This window comes from Somniosus microcephalus, chromosome 9 (genome assembly GCF_052327205.1).
Source record: "Somniosus microcephalus isolate GS21.2 chromosome 9, FLI_Smic_1.0, whole genome shotgun sequence".
Lineage (NCBI taxonomy): Eukaryota > Metazoa > Chordata > Chondrichthyes > Squaliformes > Somniosidae > Somniosus > Somniosus microcephalus.
Genome location: NC_140995.1, coordinates 237,660,251 through 237,686,102, shown reverse-complemented (window position 1 = coordinate 237,686,102; position 25,852 = coordinate 237,660,251). Strand labels below are relative to the sequence as shown.

Sequence of the window (25,852 nt, the reverse complement as noted above, 5' to 3'; positions counted from 1 at the left end):
GCCGCTCCGGGCTCAACAGATTCCTCATCCGTGTATAGGTTTGCGCTCCCACACAACTCAGTAAAATTGCCCTTTTCTTTTCAGCACTGTCCACCTCGTTTGCCATAAAGAAATGGCTCAGTATTTCACAATACTCCTCCCAAGACTGCGACTTGCTGTCAAAAGGTGCCACGGAGCCTACCGTTCCTGCCATCCTTGGAGTCCGGCCACTTCAACCAAAAAATCAAACTCCGTTTCGACTCCCGCGGCCTAACTCGTGCTTTCCCGACTAGTTTGCAAACCAACCCGAGCACCTCTTCCGAATACTCCCTAACTATGACTGATCCACCAAAACTTTTCCGTCCTTTATTCTCGTCGCCATATGTGGTATCTTGAGGTGGCCAAAGATGGAGACAGACACAGGTTAACTCCGTAACATGGTTTAATCAACACTTGCACATAAAAGCTTCTGCCATGAGGCAGCAAAAACAAAGAGTACAACCAGTACAGACCAGACTTAACTCAGGAGACCAATTGCCACAGCACCACCTGGTGGATCAGGTTACTCATAACCTTCCAGGTTACTACAATTAGCGCCAAGCGCTAAACTTTGCGCACCGCCAGTAATGGCGCCCCATATGGGGCGATACCGAATTTTTCCCCCTATATGTTTCAATAAGATCACCTCTCATTCTTCTAAATTCAAATGAGTATAGGCCCAGCCTGCTCAACCTTTCTTCATAAGTCAACCCCCTCATCTCTGGAATTAACTGAGTGAATCGTCTCTGAACTGCCTCCAATACAACAACATGAGGAAAAAATTTTTTACACAACGAGCGGTTAGGATTTGGAATGCATTGCCTGATAGGGTGGTGGAAGTAGATTCACTAGTGGTGTGACAAAGCCACCAAAGAGACTCTCACAGTAACTTGTACAATTGTCTTTAATCATTATTGTTACCTTTTAATGTTTGCCCTGTTTAAACAGCGCGGGATCGCTAAAATCGCGATCTGACGCGATGACGTCATCACGTGGGTCACGTGACGTTCCCAGCGGCGGGAAACGTGATGACATCATGACATCAGGGTTGGAGGGCGTTTCCAGTTAGTCCTCGTGGAGTGAGCTAGTGTACAGACCTGTTTGGAGTTTCTCCTGCGTTTTTGTTTTGTAATACTTTCAGTGCATTAAACTAAGTTTGTTAACTACCAGTTTAGTTCACAGTGTTTTTGTTAGGAGTGCACAGACTCCTACATTGGTGACCCCGAATCCTCGCGATCGTTTTTCGCGGTGGACACGAAATGCAGGCCAGCGATGGATGCCAACGCTGTGGCCTTGAAGCTCCCCCAATTCTGGGAATAACAGGCGGCCTCCTGGTTTGTGCAGGCCGAGGCGCAATTTGAACTCCACAACATCGTACGGGACCAGACCCGATATTTGTACGTGGTCTCTGCCCTCGATAGCTCGACGGCGTCGAGGATCATCAGCCTTCTGGAGAACCCCCCGAATGCTGACAAATATGTAGCCATCAAGACTCGGCTGCTGCAGGTATTTGGCCTTACCGAGGCGGAGCGCGCTCGCCGCTTACTGACACTACCAGGGTTAGGTGACTCCAAACCCTCGGAACTAATGAGCCACATGCTAACGCTCCTGGAGTCCGAACCCCCATGTTTCCTGTTCCGTGAGCTGTTCCTTACGCAGCTGCCCAAACACGTCCAGGCAGCCCTCGCCAGATCGGACACCGGGGACTGCATCGTGCTCGCCGAAGAGGTGGATAAAATTTACGCGGTCCGGCAGCCAAACTGCGCCATCGCGCAACGCCCCGCCCCGAAGGGCCCGGCCCCGGCCCCGGCGCCTCCGACGGCCGGTTACTGTTACTACCACACTCGTTTCGGCCCGAAGGCCCGCTGCTGCCGACCACCGTGTGGTTTCGTGCCCAGACCATCAAACAGACCGCCGCAAGTCAAGAACACCGGGTCCGGTACATCCCCCGCAGCCACGATGGTGATCGGCGACTCCGGGAATCTCATGTATTTAACCGACTCCATCTCGGGCCGTAGTTTTTTGTGTGACACGGGGGCACAGTGCAGCATACTTCCCACCTCGGTCCTCGACCTTCGGTCCGGCGGACGGGGTCCCCCCCTCCAAGCTGCCAATGGGGGTACGATCTGCACTTGCGGGAAATGACGGGTGCAAGTCTGTTTCGGTGGCCAGTGCTTTACCTGGGATTTTGTCACCGCTCAAATTTCGCAGGCCCTTTTGGGCGCCGACTTTTTAGGCGCCAACGGCCTGTTGGTGGATGTGAAAAAGCGACGCCTCGTTCACGCCGCCACGTTCGACGGTATTTCAGGTGCGCGCAGCACGGCTGCACCTCACTTGGTCTCCTGCGCGCGGCCACCTCCCGCCTACTCGGGGACTTCCCCGAGCTGACAAAGCCCACCTTTTCAGCTTCGACCGCCAAGCATCGGGTGGAGCATCATATTTCGACAACCGGCTGTCCCGTCTATGCCAGGGCGCGGCGTTTGGAGCCCAGCAAGCTCACGGCGGCGAAGGCGGAGTTCGCCGCGATGGAGAAGCTGGGGATTATTCGCCGGTCCAGTAGTCCCTGGTCTTCACCGCTGCACATCGTCCCAGAGCCCGGCGGGGGATGGCGGCCCTGTGGCGACTATCGTCGCCTCAATGAGATAACGATGCCCGACCGTTACCCCATCCCCCACATACAAAATTTCTCTGCGCATTTGGCGGGGAAGTCAATATTCTCAAAGGTCAACCTCGTCCGTGGGTACCATCAGGTCCCAGTGCACCCCTAGGATGTCCAAAAGACGGCTGTCATCACCCCTCTTGGACTTTTTGAATTCCTCCGCATGCCCTTTGGGCTTAAAAATGCGGCGCAGGCGTTCCAGCGCCTTATGGACTCGGTTCTGCGCGACCTCGATTTTTTGTTCGTCTACTTGGATGACATTCTGATTGCTAGCACCACAAAGGATGAACACCTCAAGAATCTCCGTGTCCTTTTTCGACGGCTTCAGCAGCACGGCCTCATTGTGAACCCTGACAAATGCCGTTTCGGCCTGGCGCAGCTCGATTTTCTCGGCCACCGCATAACTTCCGCAGGGGCAACGCCGCTTTGAGCTAAGGTGGAGGCGATCACGGTGTTCCCGAAGCCGCAATCTGTGAAAGCCTTACAGGAGTTCCTGGGGGTGGTTAATTTTTACCATCAGTTCGTCCCCAGGGCCGCACAGCTCATGCGGCCGCTCTGCGAGGCCCTCAGGGGCAAGACGGGAAAGGAGCCCGTGGTTTGGTCGCAAGAAATGGGTCGCGCCTTCGAGGATACGAAGACCGCACTCACGAACGCGACGATGTTGGCACATCCCCTGCCAGGAGCTATCATCGCCCTCACGACGGACGCATCGGATTACGCTGTGGGGGCCGTCCAGGAGCAATGGGTCGACGGCGCATGGCAGCCTCTGGCATTTTTTAGCCTCCAGCTGCAACGGCACGAACGTCGATACAGTACTTTCGACAGGGAGCTGTTAGCTTTGTTTTTGGCCATCCGCCACTTCCGATTCCTCCTCGAAGGGCGCCGCTTCACTGCGTTTGTTGACCACAAACCATTGACGTTCGCGATGGCCAAGACAGCTGAACCGTGGTCGGCTCGGCAACAACGGCAGCTGACTTACATCTCCGAGTTCACCACCGACGTCAGGCACGTGGCCGGCAAGGACAACGTCGTCGCTGATTGCCTCTCCCGCGCCGCCGTCCAGGCCGTTCAATTAGGCATTGACTTCGCAAGAATGGCAGCCGACCAGGCTGCCGACCCGGAGACTCAGGCCTTTCGTTCTGTCCCCGCCAGCCTCCAGCCGAGAGATGCACCGTTCCATGCGGCAGGTACCACTCTACTCTGCGACGTTTCGTTGGGTGCACCCCGTCCGATTGTGCCGTCCACCTGGCGCCGAGGCGTTTTCGACACCATACACGGGCTGTCGCATCCTGGAGTGCGGACGTCGCAGAAGCTGCTAGTCTCCAAATTCGTATGGAGAGGAATACGCAAAGACGTCCGCGAACACTTGTATGGTTTGTCAATGGGCCAAGGTGCAACGGCACGTCAGGGCCCCTCGGGCCACCTTCGAGGTACCGGAGCAGCGTTTCGACCACATTCACGTTGACCTAGTGGGCCCACTTCCACTGTCCCGTGGTTTTATGCACCTTCTGACAATGGTGGATCGCACCACGAGGTGGCCGGAGGCGGTTCCCCTGACGTCCACCACCTCTGCGGATGTCGCGCGAGCCTTCATTTCATCATGGGTAGCCTGGTTTGGTGTCCCTGCGGATATTTCGTCGGATCGCGGGCCGCAATTTTTGTCGGAACTATGGAATGAGGTGGCCTCAGTATTGGGCACTAAACTACACCGCACTACGGCTTATCACCCGCAGGAGAACGGCTTGTGTGAGCGGTTCAACCGTTCATTGAAGGCGTCGCTCAGGGCCAGTCTTCTGGATGCAGCATGGGTCGATAAACTGCCGTGGGTGATGCTAGGACTGCGCACGGCGCCGAAGGAGGATCTACAGTCGTCGGTCGCGGAAATGGTTTACGGTCAGCCACTTCGAGTTCCGGGCGAGTTCCTGCCGTCCCCTACGCGGCCATGGTCTGCAGCCAGTCAGCGAGAGGCCCATCGGGACGCGGCTCAGTGTTTCCGCCCAGTTCCGACCTCACAGCACGGTTTGCCTTCTTCCAACATCCCTGGGGAGCTGTCAAAGGCCAAGTTCGTCTTTGTGCACCAAGACGGCCATCGTACCCCGCTCGCACCTCCTTATGCAGGTCCGTTCCAGGTTCTACAGACCGGGGACAAGAGTTCTGTGATCGACGTCGGGGGCAAGCCTGATCACATCTCTGTTGATCGCCTCAAACCTGCGCACCTGGACTTCGAACAGCCGGTCGAACTGGCGCAGCCTCCACGCCGGGGTCGGCCGCTGCTACGCCTAACCGCACCGTGCTACCTGCCAGCTCGCCACCTGCTCAGTGTTTTCCTCTCTGGGAATTTAGGAGTCGGTCAAACAGGCTTGTCCGACCTCCTCGGCGATTGATTTTCCTCATTAAAGACAATTCTGGGGGGGCGTATGTGGCAAAGCCACCAAAGAGACTGTCACAGTAATTTGTACAATTGTCTTTAATCATTATTGTTACCTTTTAATGTTTGCCCTGTTTAAACAGCGCGGGATCGATAAAATCGCGATCTGATGCGATGACGTCATCACGTGGGTCACGTGACATTCCCAACGGCGGGAAACGTAATGACGTCATGATGTCAGGGTTGGAGGGCGTTTCCAGTTAGTCCTCGTGGAGTGAGCTAGTGTACAGACCTGTTTGGAGTTTCTCCTGCGTTTTTGTTTTGTAATACTTTCAGTGCATTAAACGAAGTTTGTTAACTACCAGTTTAGTTCACAGTGTTTTTGTTAGATAAATATGTGAAGGAGAAAAAATTGTGGGGATATGGGGAAAAAGCCATGGAGTGGCACTAACTGGATTGCTCTTCAAAAGAGCTGGCACAGACTTGATGGGCTGAATGGCCTCCTTCTGTGCTGTGCTGTGCTATTCTATGACTCTATGATTACAAAGATTTGACAGATTTGTGTGGTGCATATTGTAGTGAGCCACAGAACTATCCTGGCAACTGATCCTTTGCTTCAATAGCACAATGTTCTTGTTGGTCCCCTGGTTGTGATTGTGTCTGAGCTGTTTAGGTATGGTAGGGTTGCGGACAATGTTCCCCCATAAGGTGCGTGGGTGCAGAGGTCCTGCGCATCAATCCGGAGCTACCGCGCAAGCTGCTCACAAGCTATTGTGGCAGGAAGAAATACCGCGCAGCAAATTTAAGGGGACCACGCAGAGAAAAAGAGAGGGAACATTGGTTATGGAAGGGTTTCATTAACCATGTCTGCAGGGAATAGCCCTTGTTCTCAAGCCGTCATCCTGCTACGTGCCTGCAAATGTGGAACAGTGAGGAGAAGGATGAGTATCGAAGGATGAAGGCACCATGACAGATGCCTGTGAAACTGGCACAGACTTCATAGAATCATATGATCACAGAAACTTACAGCACAGAAGGAGGCCATTCAGCCCTTCGAGCCTGTGCTGGCTCTTTGAAAAAGCAGTCGCGGTTAGTCCCACAGCCCCCTTTTTAGTCCGTAACCCTGTAAGTTCCTCATCCTCAAGTAAAGCGGCTGTAATTTTGGCTGTAAAGCGCTTTGCGACGTCCAGTGGTCATGAAAGGCGCTATATAAATGCAAGTCTTTCTTTCTTTCTACCTGTCCAACTCCCTTTTAAAATTACACCCGAGTCTAGGTCGTTTATAAAAATTAAAATGAGTAATGACCCCAAAACCGACCCTTGGGGAACAACAACAACCACCAACAACAACAACCAACAACAACGCCTTTAACATAGTAAAACGTCCCAAGGTGCTTCACAGGAGTGTTATAAGACAAAAATGTGAAACCGAACCTCATAAAGAGAAATTAGGACAAATGACCAAAAGCTTGGTCAAAGAGGTAGGTTTTAGGGAGGAACGAGAGGTTGGGAGGCAGAGAGGTTTAGGCAGGGAATTCCAGAACTTAGGGCCTAGGAATTGAAGGCACGGCCACCAATTGTTGAGCGATTATAATCAGGGATGCTCAAGAAGGCAGAATTAGAGGAGCGCAGATATCTCGGGGGGTTGTAGAGCTGGAGGAGATTACAGAGATAGGGAGGGGCAGGCCATGGAGGGATTTGAAAACAAGGATGAAAATTTTAAAATCGAAGTGTTACTTAACCGGAAGCCAATGTAGGTCAGCGAGCACAGGGGTGATAGGTGAACGGGACTTGGTGCAAGTTAGGACACGGGCAGCCGGATTTTGGATGAGCTCAAGTTTACGTAGGGTAGAACGTGGGAGGCCGTCCAGGAGTGCGTTGGAATAGTCAAGTCTAGAGGTAACAAAGGCATGGATGAAGTTTCAGCAGCGGATGAGCTGAGGCAGGGGCGGAGACAGGCGATGTTACAGAGGTGGAGCTAGGCACTCATAGTTTTTTTTAAAATTCGTTCCTGGGATCTGGGTGTCGCTGGCAAAGCCAGCATTTATTGCCCATCCCTAATTGCCCTTGAGAAGGTGCTGGTGAGCCGCCTTCTTGAACCACTGCAATCCGTGTGGTGAAGGTACTCCCACAGTTAGGGAGAGAGTTCCAGAATTTTGATCCAGTGACGATGAAGGATCGGCGATATATTTCTAAGTCAGGATGGTGCGTAACTTGGAGGGGAACTTGGAGGTGGTGGTGTTCCCATGCACCTGCTGCCCTTGTCCTTCTAGGTGGTAGAGGTCACGGGTTTGGGAGGTGTTGTCAAAGAAGCCTTGGCGAGTTGCTGCAGTGCATCTTGTAGATGGTACACACTGCAGCCACGGTGCGTCGGTGGTGGAGATTGTAAATGTTTAAGTGGGCTGCTTTGTCCTGGATGGTGTCGAACTTCTTGAGTGTTGTTGGAGCTGCACTCATCCAGGAAAAGTGGAATATATTCCATCACGCTCCTAACTTGTGCCTTGTAGATGGTGGAATGTCTTTGGGAGTCAGGAGGTGAGACACTCACCGCAGAATACCCAGCCTCCAGCCTGCTGTTGTAGCCACAGTATTTATGTGGCTGGTCCAGTTAAGTTTCTAGTCAATGATGATCCTCAGGATGTTGATGGTGGGGGATTTGGCAATGGTAATTCCATTGAATGTCAAGGGGCAGTGGTTAGACTTTCTCTTGTTGGAGATAGAAAAGGAATGGAAGCCAGAAAAGGAAGTTGGGTGGTCAGCAGTTTAGTCGGAATAGGGTTGAGGGAGCAGGAAGTGGGTCTTATGGACAAGATGAGTGCGGAGAGGTCATGAGGGGAGATCGGAAAGAAACTGGAGAAAGATGCGAGTTCAGGGCAAGGGGGAGCCTTAGAGGAAGTTTGGCCCGGTGGGCTAGCGGAAGGAAGGGAAGTGGCAGAGGCAGCTGATTGGATGACCTCAATCTTAGAGACAAAGAATTACATGAGCGTATCGCACTTGCTGTTGGAGGTGAAACCACCTCTGTAAACCAACTGTATGCTTCGTCTGTGGTGATCACAGACCAGCTGGGCATCAATTGAATGAATGCGCTTCCTGTTGACGAAAGCTTCTGCCTTTTCTTCCGGTACCTCGATGGCTGCATGAGTGCATTCAATGATGCCCTGGAAATGAACATATGAACAATGACGGACAGATAAAGATCCTCTGGTCCATCGAGCCTGCCCCACACAATTGCGATACCTTGTGTATCACAATATATACTCTCCACCCCACCTGAAACCATGTGATCTCCTGGGAGAGGCAAAAAACCCAGGCCAATTTGGGGAAAACAATCTGGGAAATTCCTCCCCGACCCTTCTAGGCGATTGAAACTAGTCCAGGAGATCACTCTGGCCCTGAATTCCTTGCAGTACCTACCTTCTGTAAGAAGTGATCTCCGCCCCAGCCAGAAACAGGTCCAGCTCTCACTTGAAGGAATTCAGCGAATCAGCATCCACCGCACGAGATGGCAGCCTGTTCCAGAGGTCCACTATTCTCTGGGGAAAAAACACCTCCTGACATCTAACCTAGATCTAGCCTTATACAACTTAGATTTGTGACCCCTGGTCCTCTCTAACCTATTTAATTGAAACAAACTCAATTGGAACACAATCTATTCCCTTCATTATCTTATAAACCTCAATCAGATCACCTCTAAGTCTACGCTTCCCTAAAGTGTAGAGTCCTAACTCTTTTAGCCTATCTTGATAACTAAGATGCTTTAAACTTGGAATTAGTCGAGTGACCCTCCTCTGCACCCTCCCCAAAGCCTCAATATCACCAACCATGTGAGGAGACCAAAGCTGGACACAGTATTCCAAATGCAGCCTGACTGAGGTATTGTACAATGACAAAATAATATGCCTCGTCTTATACTCAATTGTCCTATGGGTACATCCCAATACCCTATTTGCTCTCGCTAATACTTCACTGCATTGCTCACGTACCTTTAAGGATGTATGCACTAGAATGCCCAAATCTATTTCTTTCTCCACCTTCTTTAATGCTTTTCCCTGAAGGGTGTATGAATGTTGAGCATTTGTCCTACTCACATGAATAACACTGCACTTATTTAAGTTATACATTATTTTCCAGTTATGAGCTCAATCTCCCAACACACTAAGATCTGCCTGAAGCAGATGAGTGTCATCTACATTTCCACTAATCACACAGATCTTAGTATCATCTGCAAATTTGTAGATCGTGCCCCCAACACCTACAACCAGATCATTAATAAAAATAGTAAAGAGCAACGGTCCCATCACCGATCCCTGCGGGACACCACTGGTGACCGATCTCCAAACAGATATAACTACTTTTTCCTACTTCCTGCCAGCCAGTTCTCAATCCAGCTCAATATATTACCACTAATATCAGAGGCTTCGATCTTATAGCGAAGCCTCTTGTGCGGTACCTTATCAAAAGCTTTTTGGAAATCTAAGTAGGCAATGTCTACTGGACTTCCCTCATCCACCAACTTTGTAACTTCTTCAAGAAATACAATTAGATTTGTAAGACATGACCTCCTTTTAATGAAGCCATGTTGGGTGTTACGAGGGAAGCCAGTCACTGCTGCAAATCCCAGAGCTCTCTCAGTTTGAGTGTCAGCATCCATAGGAAAAATAATGTATTGGTTGGACCTGGCAAATAACAATTGGTGACCTGCTTGATGCAACTATACACTGCAGACTGGGAAATGCAGGTGATGGCCCCTGTAGCAGCCTGGAAGGAACCTAAAGCAAAAAAGATAAAGACGCTGGTGTCCTTACAACCACTGGCAAAGAATGGTCCCTGGGTCAGCAGACAGTAGGTCCTGTTGCAGGAGGCTGTATAGATCTGTGACAGCCTGCCAGCTGAAACACAGCCTCTTGATGCACAGTTACTCAGTCATATCCAGGAAAGTGACTCGACCTAGAGACCCTGTGTGCTGTATTCTCCCCCAAATTCAAAAACAAGCAAACCTCATGTGAGTGTTTCCTGTACTTACATAGAACAGCTGCTTGCTCCCAAATCCCAGGATAAATGGTTAATGGATAGATAAGGGACAGGGACAGGGTAGCTGGCTAAATTGTCTATGGATACTGTTTTACCAAAACCCTTTCCTTTTTCCTACCAACTTACATTTGCTCTGACATTGTTTCCTGAAGTAAGATTTTCCTTTATTCTTCCCCACATTGATTTGGAGCAATTGTTTCTAACTATCTTAAACCTCTGATAATTGTAGGAGCTGGAAGCCGAGCGTGTGCAACTAATAGAGGAAGTCACCGCTAACAAACGTAAAATGAAGGAGTTGGAGAATAACCTGCTAATCAAGCTCAGTACCACCAAAGGTAAATACTTCACTGGTTAATCATTTCATACATTCATCGCTTATGCTGTCACAGTTCCTGCAGCTGATATTTCACACCGGTCAGATAAAAACAGTCATTCATTTGAATAAAATATCACCTCAAGCTCTATACCAGCCTATCTCTGGCAAAGGGAAGGCGCCTTGGTATCTTCAAAGAATATACTGTCAAAAACTTTCATTATTGCCCTGAAGACTGCATCAAACTGATTGAGTTTTGTAAATCTGAGAGGGAGAAGATCAGGCTCATGTGGAGCATAAACACCGGCATGGATCTGTTGGGCCGAATGGCCATTTTTCTGTGCTGTAAATACTTTGTACTTTGTAAATTGGGATTATAGTGGTGAGGAATGAGGTCTTGATCAGCTCAATGGACTTTTTTCAGGTTCACTGGTGGAGGATGAGTCTCTGATTGGAGTCCTGCGGGTAACAAAGTCAACAGCAACTGAAGTTAGTGAGAAGTTGCATGTGGCAGTGGAAACAGAGATAAAGATTAACACTGCACAGGAAGAATACCGGCCAGCAGCCACTCGTGGTAGTATCCTGTACTTCCTCATCACAGAAATGAGCATGGTCAACCTGATGTACCAAACCTCACTTGCACAATTTCTGAAATTATTTGACCTCTCCATGGCCAGGTATGCTTCTCCATAGTGTTAGATGAAATATTGACAGTTACTTCAAATTAACTAATGGAATGTAAAGGTTTACAGATAGAAATCTAATCAAGTAATAGACTTGTTAGCAAAATTGAAACCCATGGGATTAAAGGGGCAATGGCTGCTTGGATACAAAATTGGCTAAGGGACAGAAAGCAGAGGGTAGTGGTGAATGGTTGTTTTACAGACTGGAGGGTAGTGTGCAGTGGTGTCCCCCAAGGGTTGGTGTTGGGACAACTGCTCTGTTTGCTATATATGTTAGTGACCTGGACTTGGGTATACAGGGCTAATTTCAAAGTTTTCAGATGACACAAAACTCGGAAATCTAGAGAGGATGCACAAAAGATTTACTAGAATATAACCAGGGATGAAAGACTTCAGCTTCTCTTCGCACTCCCGCATCGTTAACTCTGGTGGCCCCCCATGGATCTATCCTTGGTCCCCTCCTATTTCTCATCTACATGTTGCCCCTTGGCGACATCATCCGAAAACATAGCATCAGTTTCCACATGTACGCTGATGACACCCAGCTCTACCTCACTACCACTTCTTTTGACTCCTCCATCGTCTCTAAATTGTCAGACTGCTTGTCCGACATCCAGTTCTAGATGAGCAGAAATTTTCTCCAATTAAATATTGGGAAGGCCAAAGCCATTGTTTTCGGTCCCCACCACAAACTCCGTTCCCCAGCCACTGACTCCATCCCTCCCCCTAACATCTGTTTGAGGCTGAACCACACTGTTCACAACCTTGGTGTCATATTTGACCCTGAAATGAGCTTCTGACCACATATCTGCATCATAACTAAAACCGCCTATTTCCACCTCTGTAACATTGCCCATCTCCACCCTTGCCTCAGCTCATCCGCTGCTGAAACTCTCATCCATGCCTTTGTTACCTCTAGACTTGACTATTCCAACACACTCCTGGCTGGCCTCCCACATTCTACCCTACGTAAACTTGAGGTCATCCAAAGCTCGGCTGCCCATGTTCTAACTCGCACCAAGTCCCATTCGCCCATCACCCCTGTGCTCGCTGACCTACATTGGCTCCCTGTTAAGCAACGCCTCGATTTCAAAATTCTCATCCTTGTTTTCAAATCCCTCCATGGCCTCGCCCCTCCCTATCTCTGTAATCTTCTCCAGCCCCACAACCCCCCCGAGATGTCTGTGCTCCTCTAATTCTGCTCTCTTGAGCATCCTTGATTCTAATCGCTCAAACATTGGTGGCCGTGCCTTCTGTTGCCGAGGCCCTAAGCTCTGGAATTCCCTGCCTAAACCTCTCCACCTCTCCACCTCTCTTTCCTCCTTTACGACGCTCCTTAAAACCTATCTCTTTGACCAAGCTTTGGGTCATATGCCCTAATTTCTCCTTATGTGGCTCGGTGTCAAATTTATGTTTTATAATACTCCTGTGAAGCACCTTGGGATGTTTTACTACGCTAAAGGCATTATATAAATACACGTTGTTGTTGTTGTTACATGGAGAAACTGGGGCAGTTCTCCTTGGAATAGAGAAGGTTTGATTAAGGGGAGATTTGATAGAAGTGGTCAGAATCATGAAATGTTTTGCTAGAGTAAATAAGGAGAAACGGTTTCCAGTTGCAGAAGGGTCGGTAACCAGAGGACACAGATTTAAGTCATTGGCAAAAGAACCAGTGGCGACATAAGGGGGAAAAAATGTATGCAGTGAGTGGTTATGATCTGGAATGCACTGCCTGAAAGGGTGGTGGAAGTAGATTCAATAATAACTTTCAAAAGGGAATTGGAGAAATACTTGAAGGCGGAAATTTTGTAGGGCTTTAGGACAAGAGCAAGGGAGTGGGACGATTTGGATCACTCTTTCAAAGAACTAGCACAGGCACAATGGGCCGAATGGCCTCCTTCTGTGCCGTATCATTGACTGAATCTATGAAATTATACCACATCTGTGCGGGTGTGAGACTGGCATCATGAATGAACATTAAAAAACTGCTAATGCTGGAAATCTGAAATCAAAACAGAAATGCTGGAAAAACACAGTAGGTCTGTCAGCTGGTTAGAGCAGAGGGGAGGAGGACACCTTGTAGCTTGTGAGTTATCAGATCAGTATACTCAGGAGATGAGTGAAATATTTCTAGTCAGTACTACACCATTACTGTAAATAAATGGAAGGCTTCAAGCTCAATTTTCTATTTGTCTTCTGCTATTTGTGTTCTGCAACATTTAAAATGAAGCTAATACTGTCCATTTTGTCCATCACACTAAAGTTTTCTGATTTTTTTCATGCAGATCTAAGAAGTCACCTATTGCTTCAAAGAGAATCATCAACATTATTGACTACCTGACCTATGAAGTGTTTAAGTATTCAGTACGTGGCCTTTATGAAACTCACAAGTTCCTTTTCACTTTACTGCTGCCTCTGAAGATTAACCTTGAGCGAGGATACATCAAGTACATTGAATTTCAGACCCTCATAAAAGGTACCACACTTTCTTCAGGAAGATCTCAGCTAGAAATAGAGAATTAAATTATGACTCCACTATTCTATTCTGTGTGCTTAAAACAGATGAACAGATTGCAGAACTTGTTTGTATATTATTTAAGCAGCTTAAAAATTCCTGGTGGCCCACTCTGTTGCTGGAGGAGCAGCAAAGCAGAAATTCTGGCCATCGCAGTGACCCAAATCTGGCCTTGTCGCAAATCCCTACTAAGTTGTATATTGGTCGGCAGGCAGCCAATGTCAGTCCTGCCTGCCATTGCTCAGTGGTGCCAACGGGTGGTGGAAAAAACATTTGGGAAGAATTAAAGACCTGCAGCACTGTAAAGGGGTCACCAGAAGCAAACGGGATTAGGAGAAATGGCGCCTAGGGCAGTTGGCATACAGTAAGCTATGAGCCGATGAGAGGCACACATAGACACTTAACCCTCACAGATGTGCAGAGGAGGGATTATGTATTTGAGATGGTTTGTGCCATACTGAAGGAGATGGTGATGGCCGTGAATGCCACTCCTCTGACTCCAATAACAGCCTCGCAATGCAGGAAGACATTTAATGGTCTGACAAGGGCAGCGAAAGTAAGAGAACAGCTTCATCTGTGCCGTGATTGCAGTATCAAACCCTTTGTACTACTACATCATTCCTTGCTCTCACAGTGCTCAGCTGCTGCCCTGCTACCATTGGTCAGTGGTCCCGTCCGACCCCCACATGTCACCCTAAAGTAGACAGTTTGCGGTATATACTGACCCTTCCAAGCCTCACCTCATATGTCCTTGCTTCTTTCCAACTGATATCATCTCCTTCTGTTTTCTGCCTGCTGACAGCGTGTGTTATTATCTAGATGTGTGCCACTGACAGCCATTTCACACCATGTGATTCTTCTTGCAGAGAAGATCGCCCATAATGTGAGGGTGATGCACAACAGGGGGTTCCCCTGACATTTGAATAATACCTTCATATTAGGAAGAAACTCAGAGGCACATAGCCCTCATAGTCTATGCCCACTGTCAGTTTGTGGTGACAACTGACTACTTTTCTCCACCTCTTGCAACGTCACCACAACTATACTGTCATTCATCCTCTCGCTCCCAAAGAGATTAACCTGGGAGGAAACAGACAGTTCAACTGGGGACTTTAAAATGGGTAAAGTGCAGAGCACAAGGCACCCAGATAAGGCAGCAGTGGATTTAGAGCCTGACAGCGCTGGATGGAAGCTCAGGAGTTCTTAACCCTTGGCTGAAAAGTGTAGGACTCTGATTTCAGCAGTTTGCTTCAAAAGAAGGAAGTTGGTTGAGCATTACATATGCGGAAGCACTGATCAGCCTCTCCCAGATTGTGTGGCAGATGGCTAGAGGCACAGTGGAGTTCGCTGACACCACCATTGGGGAAGGCTTTTCAGCTATGAATTGCACCCTGGAGCAAGTGTCTGCTCCAACCTGCATCGATTCCCCCAGTACGGAGACCTCAAGACCTGTCAGCACCTCCAACATGCATTGTCTACAGGTTTTCAGATGTTGGGGGACTATTGGAGAGACTGATGGTGTCCGGCTCCCATGATCTTCAGGACAGCATCTCTTACCAAACCAGCCTGGAAAACAAGCCATCAAACTTCAAATAAAGTAATTTAACAGATGATCTGGTTTTTGGTGTGTTAGTTGAGGAAGGAATGTTGACCAGGACACTGGAGAATTCATTGCTCTTTTTCAAAAAATAGCCATGGGAACTTTTAATATACTCTTGAACAGGCAGATAAGTCTTGGTTTAACATCGCATCCAAAATACAGTACCTCCAACAATGCAGCACTTTCTGAGTACTGCACCAGCCTAGATTATGTGCTCATGACCTAGGGTAAGGATTGAGCCCCATACCTACTAAGAGAGAAGAGTGCTACCACTGAGCCAGCCTGACAGTGCCACACTCTACTATGGCATAAGTTCCATAAGCTATTGGTGTACACCTCTGCCAATTGGAAACACCACATTTCTGAAGAGCTAGGTATCTCCTGTTTCACACCGTCAGCACCAAAGGATGCTGTCCCATTAAGTGAGGATCCTCTATTGGCTATTGATATTGCCGAATCTAACTCAGCTTTCCTACTGTGGAGACAGTTAGCACGGGAATGGGAGTACTGGGATCCTCTTCCATGCTGTTCAGTTTGGAGGAATCAAAACCAGCTTGACTTAGTTTCATCCTTGTCTATAAGTTCAAGGGTTCAATCCCCGAGACAAGACTTGAGCTCATAATCTAGGCTGGCTTTCCAGTGCAGTATTTAGGAAGTGCTACATTGTTGAAGCTGTTGTATTGTCAGAGTGCTGTTCTTCAGATGAGATGTCGAATTACGACCCTGTTTACGTGTACAGATAGAAATGAAAGATCCTATGGCACTATTTAAAGAAAAACAAGAAGTTCTCCTGGTTTCCTGGCTTACATTTGTCCCTCAAAAATACTACCAGAAACAGATTACCTGCTCTTTCAGACTGTTTCAGACATTTGTCTGAGGCTGAACCACACTGTTCGCAACCTTGGTGTCATATTTGACCCTGAAATGAGCTTCCGACCACATATCCACAGCATAACAAAGACTGCCTACTTCCACCTCCGTAACATCGCCAGTCTCCGCCCTTGCCTCAGCTCATCCGCTGCTGAAACCCTCATCCATGCCTTTGTTACACCTCTAGACTTGACTATTCCAACGCATTCCTGGCTGGCCTCCCACATTCCACCCTATGTAAACTTGAGGTCATCCAAAACTCAGCTGCCTGTGTCCTAACTTGCACCAAATCCTGTTCGCCCATCACCCCTGTGCTCGCTAACCTACATTGGCTCCCTGTTAAGCTGCACCTCGATTTCAAACTTCTCATCCTTGTTTTCAAATCCCTCCATGGCCTTGCCCCTTCCTACCACTGTATACTTCCCTCCAGTCTGATAAACAACTGTCCAACACTGACCCCTGGGGGACACCACTGTATACCTCCCTCCAGTCTGATAAACAACTGTCCAACACTGACCCCTGGGGGACACCACTGTATACCTCCCTCCAGTCTGATAAACAACTGTCCAACACTGACCCCTGGGGGACACCACTGTATACCTCCGTCCAGTCTGATAAACAACTGTCCAACACTGACCCCTGGGGGACACCACTGTATACCTCCCTCCAGTCTGATAAACAACTGTCCAACACTGACCCCTGGGGGACACCACTGTATACCTCCGTCCAGTCTGATAAACAACTGTCCAACACTGACCCCTGGGGGACACCACTGTATACTTCCCTCCAGTCTGATAAACAACTGTCCAACACTGACCCCTGGGGGACACCACTGTATACTTCCCTCCAGTCTGATAAACAACTGTCCAACACTGACCCCTGGGGGACACCACTGTATACCTCCCTCCAGTCTGATAAACAACTGTCCAACACTGACCCCTGGGGGACACCACTGTATACCTCCCTCCAGTCTGATAAACAACTGTCCAACACTGACCCCTGGGGGACACCACTGTATACCTCCCTCCAGTCTGATAAACAACTGTCCAACACTGACCCCTGGGGGACACCACTGTATACCTCCCTCCAGTCTGATAAACAACTGTCCAACACTGACCCCTGGGGGACACCACTGTATACTTCCCTCCAGTCTGATAAACAACTGTCCAACACTGACCCCTGGGGGACACCACTGTATACTTCCCTCCAGTCTGATAAACAACTGTCCAACACTGACCCCTGGGAGACACCACTGTATACCTCCCTCCAGTCTGATAAACAACTGTTCAACACTGACCCCTGGGGGACACCACTGTATACCTCCCTCCAGTCTGATAAACAACTGTCCAACACTGACCCCTGGGGGACACCACTGTATACCTCCGTCCAGTCTGATAAACAACTGTCCAACACTGACCCCTGGGGGACACCACTGTATACCTCCCTCCAGTCTGATAAACAACTGTCCAACACTGACCCCTGGGGGACACCACTGTATACCTCCCTCCAGTCTGATAAACAACTGTCCAACACTGACCCCTGGGGGACACCACTGTATACCTCCCTCCAGTCTGATAAACAACTGTCCAACACTGACCCCTGGGGGACACCACTGTATACCTCCCTCCAGTCTGATAAACAACTGTCCAACACTGACCCCTGGGGGACACCACTGTATACCTCCCTCCAGTCTGATAAACAACTGTTCAACACTGACCCCTGGGGGACACCACTGTATACCTCCCTCCAGTCTGATAAACAACTGTTCAACACTGACCCCTGGGGGACACCACTGTATACCTCCCTCCAGTCTGATAAACAACTGTTCAACACTGACCCCTGGGGGACACCACTGTATACTTCCCTCCAGTCTGATAAACAACTGTTCAACACTGACCCCTGGGGGACACCACTGTATACTTCCCTCCAGTCTGATAAACAACTGTCCAACACTGACCCCTGGGGGACACCACTGTATACCTCCCTCCAGTCTGATAAACAACTGTTCAACACTGACCCCTGGGGGACACCACTGTATACTTCCCTCCAGTCTGATAAACAACTGTTCACCACTGACCCCTGGGGGACACCACTGTATACCTCCCTCCAGTCTGATAAACAACTGTCCAACACTGACCCCTGGGGGACACCACTGTATACCTCCCTCCAGTCTGATAAACAACTGTTCAACACTGACCCCTGGGGGACACCACTGTATACTTCCCTCCAGTCTGATAAACAACTGTTCACCACTGACCCCTGGGGGACACCACTGTATACCTCCCTCCAGTCTGATAAACAACTGTCCAACACTGACCCCTGGGGGACACCACTGTATACCTCCCTCCAGTCTGATAAACAACTGTCCAACACTGACCCCTGGGGGACACCACTGTATACTTCCCTCCAGTCTGATAAACAACTGTTCAACACTGACCCCTGGGGGACACCACTGTATACCTCCCTCCAGTCTGATAAACAACTGTCCAACACTGACCCCTGGGGGACACCACTGTATACCTCCCTCCAGTCTGATAAACAACTGTCCAACACTGACCCCTGGGGGACACCACTGTATACCTCCCTCCAGTCTGATAAACAACTGTCCAACACTGACCCCTGGGGGACACCACTGTATACCTCCCTCCAGTCTGATAAACAACTGTTCAACTCTGACCCCTGGGGGACACCACTGTATACCTCCCTCCAGTCTGATAAACAACTGTCCAACACTGACCCCTGGGGGACACCACTGTATACCTCCCTCCAGTCTGATAAACAACTGTCCAACACTGACCCCTGGGGGACACCACTGTATACCTCCCTCCAGTCTGATAAACAACTGTTCAACACTGACCCCTGGGGGACACCACTGTATACCTCCCTCCAGTCTGATAAACAACTGTCCAACACTGACCCCTGGGGGACACCACTGTATACTTCCCTCCAGTCTGATAAACAACTGTCCAACACTGACCCCTGGGGGACACCACTGTATACCTCCCTCCAGTCTGATAAACAACTGTTCAACACTGACCCCTGGGGGACACCACTGTATACCTCCCTCCAGTCTGATAAACAACTGTCCAACACTGACCCCTGGGGGACACCACTGTATACCTCCCTCCAGTCTGATAAACAACTGTCCAACACTGACCCCTGGGGGACACCACTGTATACCTCCCTCCAGTCTGATAAACAACTGTTCAACACTGACCCCTGGGGGACACCACTGTATACCTCCCTCCAGTCTGATAAACAACTGTCCAACACTGACCCCTGGGGGACACCACTGTATACCTCCCTCCAGTCTGATAAACAACTGTCCAACACTGACCCCTGGGGGACACCACTGTATACCTCCCTCCAGTCTGATAAACAACTGTCCAACACTGACCCCTGGGGGACACCACTGTATACCTCCCTCCAGTCTGATAAACAACTGTCCAACACTGACCCCTGGGGGACACCACTGTATACTTCCCTCCAGTCTGATAAACAACTGTCCAACACTGACCCCTGGGGGACACCACTGTATACCTCCCTCCAGTCTGATAAACAACTGTCCAACACTGACCCCTGGGGGACACCACTGTATACCTCCCTCCAGTCTGATAAACAACTGTCCAACACTGACCCCTGGGGGACACCACTGTATACCTCCCTCCAGTCTGATAAACAACTGTCCAACACTGACCCCTGGGGGACACCACTGTATACCTCCCTCCAGTCTGATAAACAACTGTCCAACACTGACCCCTGGGGGACACCACTGTATACCTCCCTCCAGTCTGATAAACAACTGTCCAACACTGACCCCTGGGGGACACCACTGTATACCTCCCTCCAGTCTGATAAACAACTGTCCAACACTGACCCCTGGGGGACACCACTGTATACCTCCCTCCAGTCTGATAAACAACTGTTCAACACTGACCCCTGGGGGACACCACTGTATACCTCCCTCCAGTCTGATAAACAACTGTTCAACACTGACCCCTGGGGGACACCACTGTATACCTCCCTCCAGTCTGATAAACAACTGTTCAACACTGACCCCTGGGGGACACCACTGTATACCTCCCTCCAGTCTGATAAACAACTGTTCAACACTGACCCCTGGGGGACACCACTGTATACCTCCCTCCAGTCTGATAAACAACTGTTCAACACTGACCCCTGGGGGACACCACTGTATACTTCCCTCCAGTCTGATAAACAACTGTTCAACACTGACCCCTGGGGGACACCACTGTATACCTCCCTCCAGTCTGATAAACAACTGTCCAACATTGACCCCTGGGGGACACCACTGTATACCTCCCTCCAGTCTGATAAACAACTGTCCAACACTGACCCCTGGGGGACACCACTGTATACCTCCCTCCAGTCTGATAAACAACTGTTCAACACTGACCCCTGGGGGACACCACTGTATACCTCCCTCCAGTCTGATAAACAACTGTCCAACACTGACCCCTGGGGGACACCACTGTATACCTCCCTCCAGTCTGATAAACAACTGTCCAACACTGACCCCTGGGGGACACCACTGTATACCTCCCTCCAGTCTGATAAACAATTGTCCAACACTGACCCCTGGGGGACACCACTGTATACCTCCCTCCAGTCTGATAAACAACTGTCCAACACTGACCCCTGGGGGACACCACTGTATACCTCCCTCCAGTCTGATAAACAACTGTTCACCACTGCTCTCTGCTTTCTGTCCTTCAGTCCTATCCACACAGCCACTGCCCTTTTAATCCCATGGGCTTCAATTTTGCAAACAAGATTATGATGTGGCACGTTATCAAATGCAACATCAATTGCACTACCCTCATCAACGCTCTCCGTTACTTCATCAAAGAACTCTATCAAGTTAGTCCATCATGATTTGCCTTTAACAAATCTGCTGGCTTTCATTTATTAACTCATATTTTTCAAGTGCCAATTAATTTTGTCCCAGCTTATTGTCTCTAAAAGTTTCCCCACCACCAACATTAGGCTGACTGGCCTGTAGTTCCCGGTTTTATCCCTCTCCTCTTTTTTAAACAGGGGTGTAACATTTGCAATTTTCCAGTCCTCTGGCACCACTCCCATGTCCAAGGAAGATTGGAAGATTGTGGTCAGAGCCTCCACAATTTCCACCTTTACTTTCCACAGTAACCTAGGATGCAATCCATCTGGACTGGATGACCTGTCCACTTTGAGCGCTGCGAACCTTTTATCTAATTTTATCCTATCTAATTTCTCTAACCCCTCCTCTTTTACTGTGACTTTGGAGCATCATCTTCTTTAGTGAACACAGAAGCAGAGTACTCATTTCATACCTCAGCCATGCCCTCTGCCTTCACAGGAAGATCTCATTTTTGTTCCCTAATTAGCCCCACCCTTCCTTTGACTACCCTTTTACTATTTAGAAGTTTATAAAAGACTTTTGGGTTCCCTTTTATGTTACCCGCTAATCTATTCTCATGTACTCCCTTTGTCCCTCTTATTTCATTTTTCATTATGAATTATGAGCCTAATATTTGTCATAAGCCTCCTTTTTGTATTTCATTTTAATCTTAATGGGGGAAAAATTCGGTTGCTTTGCGCTTCCCGTTAGCGCGATGTTTGTGCTGCTCGCGAAATTGACCAGACATTTTGCGGCGACGCTAAACACTACCGCCACGATCTCCTGCGCCCGCAGATCGTGACATCAGTCGAGCGTACAACGCCCCGGTAGCGCCCCGGACTGGATATTGAGTGGCGCCCCTGCTTTACCGCCTGCCGCTAGCAACAACAGGTTGAGGGGAACGTTTTGCAGTCGGAAAGGGACTGGGGGAGCGCTATTTAAAGGCGACCGCTTCCTGACTTTTTTGTCTGCGACATTTTTGCACCACACATTCTGAGAGAGAGAGAGAGAGACTTCTGGAGAAATTAAACGCTGTGTGAAGGAGTTTTGGGTACTGAGCAGCACTTTGCAGGTTCATTTTGATTTGTCCTTCCTTGCATCGATTTAGAAGAGACTATGGGAGCTGTACTCTGAGCTCTTTCTCTGGGTCTCTCCATTGTTCTTTCCAGCAGATTTGACGCACAGGTCTCTCCAGGCCGAGATTCAAGGCTGCAATGAGCAGGGTGTGGATGGAGAGCAAGATCAACCCTTCCCTTTAAGAACTGGCCGGCACCAGTGTGTCTGTGTTCCATTGCTGACTGACATCACATGAGCTTCACCAGCGCTCTGAGTCAGCCCCTCGCTCCTCAGTGTTAGCACCTTAAGAGAGGTGTGTAGCACCTGATTTAGCGCTCCAATCACCTCCAGGGGCGATAGAAGCCAAGTTTGCAGTCGAAGGCGATAATTAGCGCCAGGCGCTAACCTTTGCTCCCGGATGATAATTGCACCCCAAACGGGGCGATACCGAATTTCTCCCCCTATATCTTTATTCATCCAGGGAGCTCTAGCTTTGGATGCCCTTCCTCTCCCACTCATTACCATGTGTGTAGTCTGTCCCCGAACTATCTCCTATTTGAAGGCCTCCCATTGCTCATTTACTCTACCGAAAGAGTACAAAACAAGTAGCTAAACGATAGCAAAAATACTGCTGAAACTGGAAATCTGACATAAAAACATCAAATTCTGAAAATGCTCAGCAGGTCAGGTAGCATCTAGAATCATAGAATCATAGAAAGTTACAGCGCGGAAGGAGGCCATTTCGGCCCATCGTGCCCGCGCCAGCCAACAAAGAGCTATCCAGCCTAATCCCACTTCCCAGCTCTTGGTCCGTAGCCCTGCAGGTTAGAGCATCCCAAGTGCACATCCAATTACTTTTTAAATGTGGTTAGGGTTCGTGCCTCTACCACCCTTTCAGGCAGTGGGTTCCAGACCCCCACAACCCTCTGGGTGAAGAAATTTCCCCTCAAATCCCCTCTAAACCTTCCACCAATTACTTTAAATCTGTGCCCCCTGGTTTTTGACCCCTCTGCTAAGGGAAATAGGTCCTTTCTATGCACTTTATCTCAGCCCCTCATAATTTTATACACCTCAATAAGGTCTCCCCTCAGCCTCCTCTGTTCCAAGGAAAACAGACCCAGCCTATCCAGTCTTTCCTCATAGCTAAGATTCTCTACTCCCGGCAACACCCTTGTAAATCTCCTCTGTACCCTCTCTAGTGCAATCACATCTTTCCTGTAATGTGGTGACCAGAACTGCACGCAGTACTCTAGCTGAGGCCTAACTAGTGTTTTATACAGTTGAAGCATAACCCCCCCTGCTCTTGTATTCTATGCCACAGCTAATAAAGGCAAGCATTCCGTATGCCTTCTTAACCACCTTATCTACCTGGCCTACTACCTTCAGGGTCCCTTTGGTCCTCTACACTACTCAGTGTCCTACCATTTAATGTGTATTCCCTTTCCTTGTTAGCCCTCCCCAAATGCATTGCCTCACACTTCTCCAGATTGAATTCCATTTGCCACTGTTCTGCCCACCTGATCAATTTATTGATATCTTCCTGCAATCTACGGCTTCCTTCTTCAGTATCAACCACACAGCCGATTTTAGGATCTGTGGAGAGAGAAACAGAGTTAACATTTCAGGTTGATAATCTTTTTCAGAACTGAAAGAAGTTAGAGACTTAACAGTTTTTAAGCAAGTACAGAGCCAGGAAAAGGGGTGCTGGGAGGAAGGTCTATGATAGGGTGGTGGGCAGGATTGATGAAATGACAAAAGGGATGATGGTGCAAGGCAAAATGGGTTGGTAATGGGGCAAGTAAAGAAACAAAAGAAAGGTCTAAAGGAGCTGTAAATGGCAACAGCAGAATCATTACCGGCACCTGCTGTCCAAAAAATGAGAGCCGTGGTTATGATCTGAAGTTATTGAAATCAATGTTGATTGATCGGAATGCTGTAAAGTGCCAATTTAAAGATAAGGTGCTGTTCCTCGAATTTCCATTGACCTTCATTGGAACAGTGTAGGAGGTGGAGGACAGAGAGGTCAGAGTGGGATGGGGAATTAAAATGACGAGTGACCGGAAGCTCATGGTTGTGCTTGCGGACTGAATGGAGGTGTTCTGCAAAGCAGTCATCCAATCTGCGTATTATCTTCCCAATGTAGAGGAGACAACATTGTGAGCAGCGAATACAGTATACTAAATTGAAAGAAGTACAAATAAATCGCTGTTTCACCTGGAAGGAGTGTTTGGGGCCCTGGACAGTGGGAAGGGAGGAGGTGAAAGGGCAGGTGTTGCATCTCCTGCGCTTGCACGGGAAGGTGCGGGAAAGGGAGCGGGTGTTTGCCAATTAAAATACCATCGAGGTTGCATATGAATCATGGGATCCCAATTTGCATTGACGAGTGAGGCTCCCACCAAAACCAGCAGTGTTAAAATGGAGAATTAACCAGAACAGAATGGGAAATGGAGCTGCACCATTTTAACTGCTCCCCAGCTTTTTTATCCTACAGTCCCCATATTTACAGACATAAATGGGGTGGTTATAAGGGCCTAAAAATTCGGTGGGGTTAGCGCCCAATTAGAGGCGTTAGAGGGCCTTGCGCCGGAATTATAGCCGCGATCAAAATTGCGTTGGGCCCTACCATCGGCGTTAGCCGGTAGCGCTGCGCCGGCACCGATGACGTCATCGGTGTGCGCAGCGTCCCGGTTGCCGTGGTAACGCGGCCGGACGCCCAAATTCAGTTGCGGCCGCCTCGCCCGTGGCAGCCGCAACCAACGATTGTTCAACGGGATGTTGCAGCACGTAGCGCCGGCGCATTAAGGTGGAGCGGCGGCCGGCCGCTTTCCCGGCGGCCGCCTGCCCGCACCTCCCTCCCCGGACTCCTCCACCACCCCCCCGCGGCACTGATGTGTGTGGCCCGCGAGCCCGGCACTTCTCCGAGGTGCCGAGCTCATTTGTCGGGCGAATCGACCGGTCAGCGGTCGGCTGCAGGCAGCTCCTCCTTAACAGAAGGAGGAGGCCTGCAGTACCCCAGCCTGCCGCACCGCATCGGGTGCCGCAGCGGGGGATTAGCGCCGCAAACCTGCATTCAGCGCCCATAGCAAGGCGCTGAAACCCTCCATTAGCGCCCGCAGCCGTCTGGGCGCGGGGCAGCTGAATTTTTAGCGGGCGCAGCGGCAATTATCGCGGGCGCAAAATTTCGGGCGCAAAAGCCCTGGCGGAGGCAAACCTAATTTCTAGGCCAAGATTTTTAAAAATCTGTCCCATTGTGTCCTAGGTAACATTGTCTTCAAGCTGTTTTACTAAAGATGAATTCTTTGCATAATTGTGCAGGTGGAGCAGCCCTTGACCTTAAAGCGAGCCCACAGAAACCTTTCCGCTGGATCCTTGATATGACTTGGTTGAACTTGGTGGAGCTGAGCAAACTCTCTCAATTTGCAGAGATATTGAACCAGGTATTGTAGCTATTTTCTGCTCATGCTCATACAGCACGATTTGGCTCAACAAACAAGCAGAAAGCATTACAGTTCAAACAGGAGACTTCGGCCTAGAAATTCGGTGGACTGCGCCACCAGTTAGCGCCTAAAGAAGGCACTCAGTGGCTTTCGCGCCACTGGCCGCGCCTCCTGCGATATTTAGCTGGGGCGCTAATGGCGGCGTTAACCTGTTGCGCTGCGCCGCCTCCGATGACGTCATCGGTGTGTGCAGCGCCCTGCTACCGCCCCAATCGCAATATTTGGCAGCAACCACCTCTGTAGCGCCGTTCGCAAATGGCGCCGGTTCATGGGGCCTTCCTGTGGCGGCAGTGGCGCAAATTAAGGCGGAGGTGCGGGGCGGCCATTTTTTTCGGCGGCCGCC

The 25,852-nt window shown here is 49.4% G+C and overlaps 1 protein-coding gene across 1 annotated transcript in view; it reads left to right on the top strand.

Annotated features, from left to right (window-relative positions):
* Nucleotides 1–25,852, top strand: part of LOC147113152 (dynein axonemal heavy chain 8-like) — a 1,456,516-nt gene that overhangs the window by 1,170,803 nt on the left and 259,861 nt on the right. The window contains exons 49-52 of the mRNA XM_085998053.1: nt 10,305–10,410; nt 10,813–11,065; nt 13,357–13,547; nt 25,328–25,449. Of these exons, the coding sequence (XP_085854179.1) occupies nt 10,305–10,410; nt 10,813–11,065; nt 13,357–13,547; nt 25,328–25,449 (672 nt within the window). The remainder of the gene's footprint in view (nt 1–10,304; nt 10,411–10,812; nt 11,066–13,356; nt 13,548–25,327; nt 25,450–25,852) is intronic.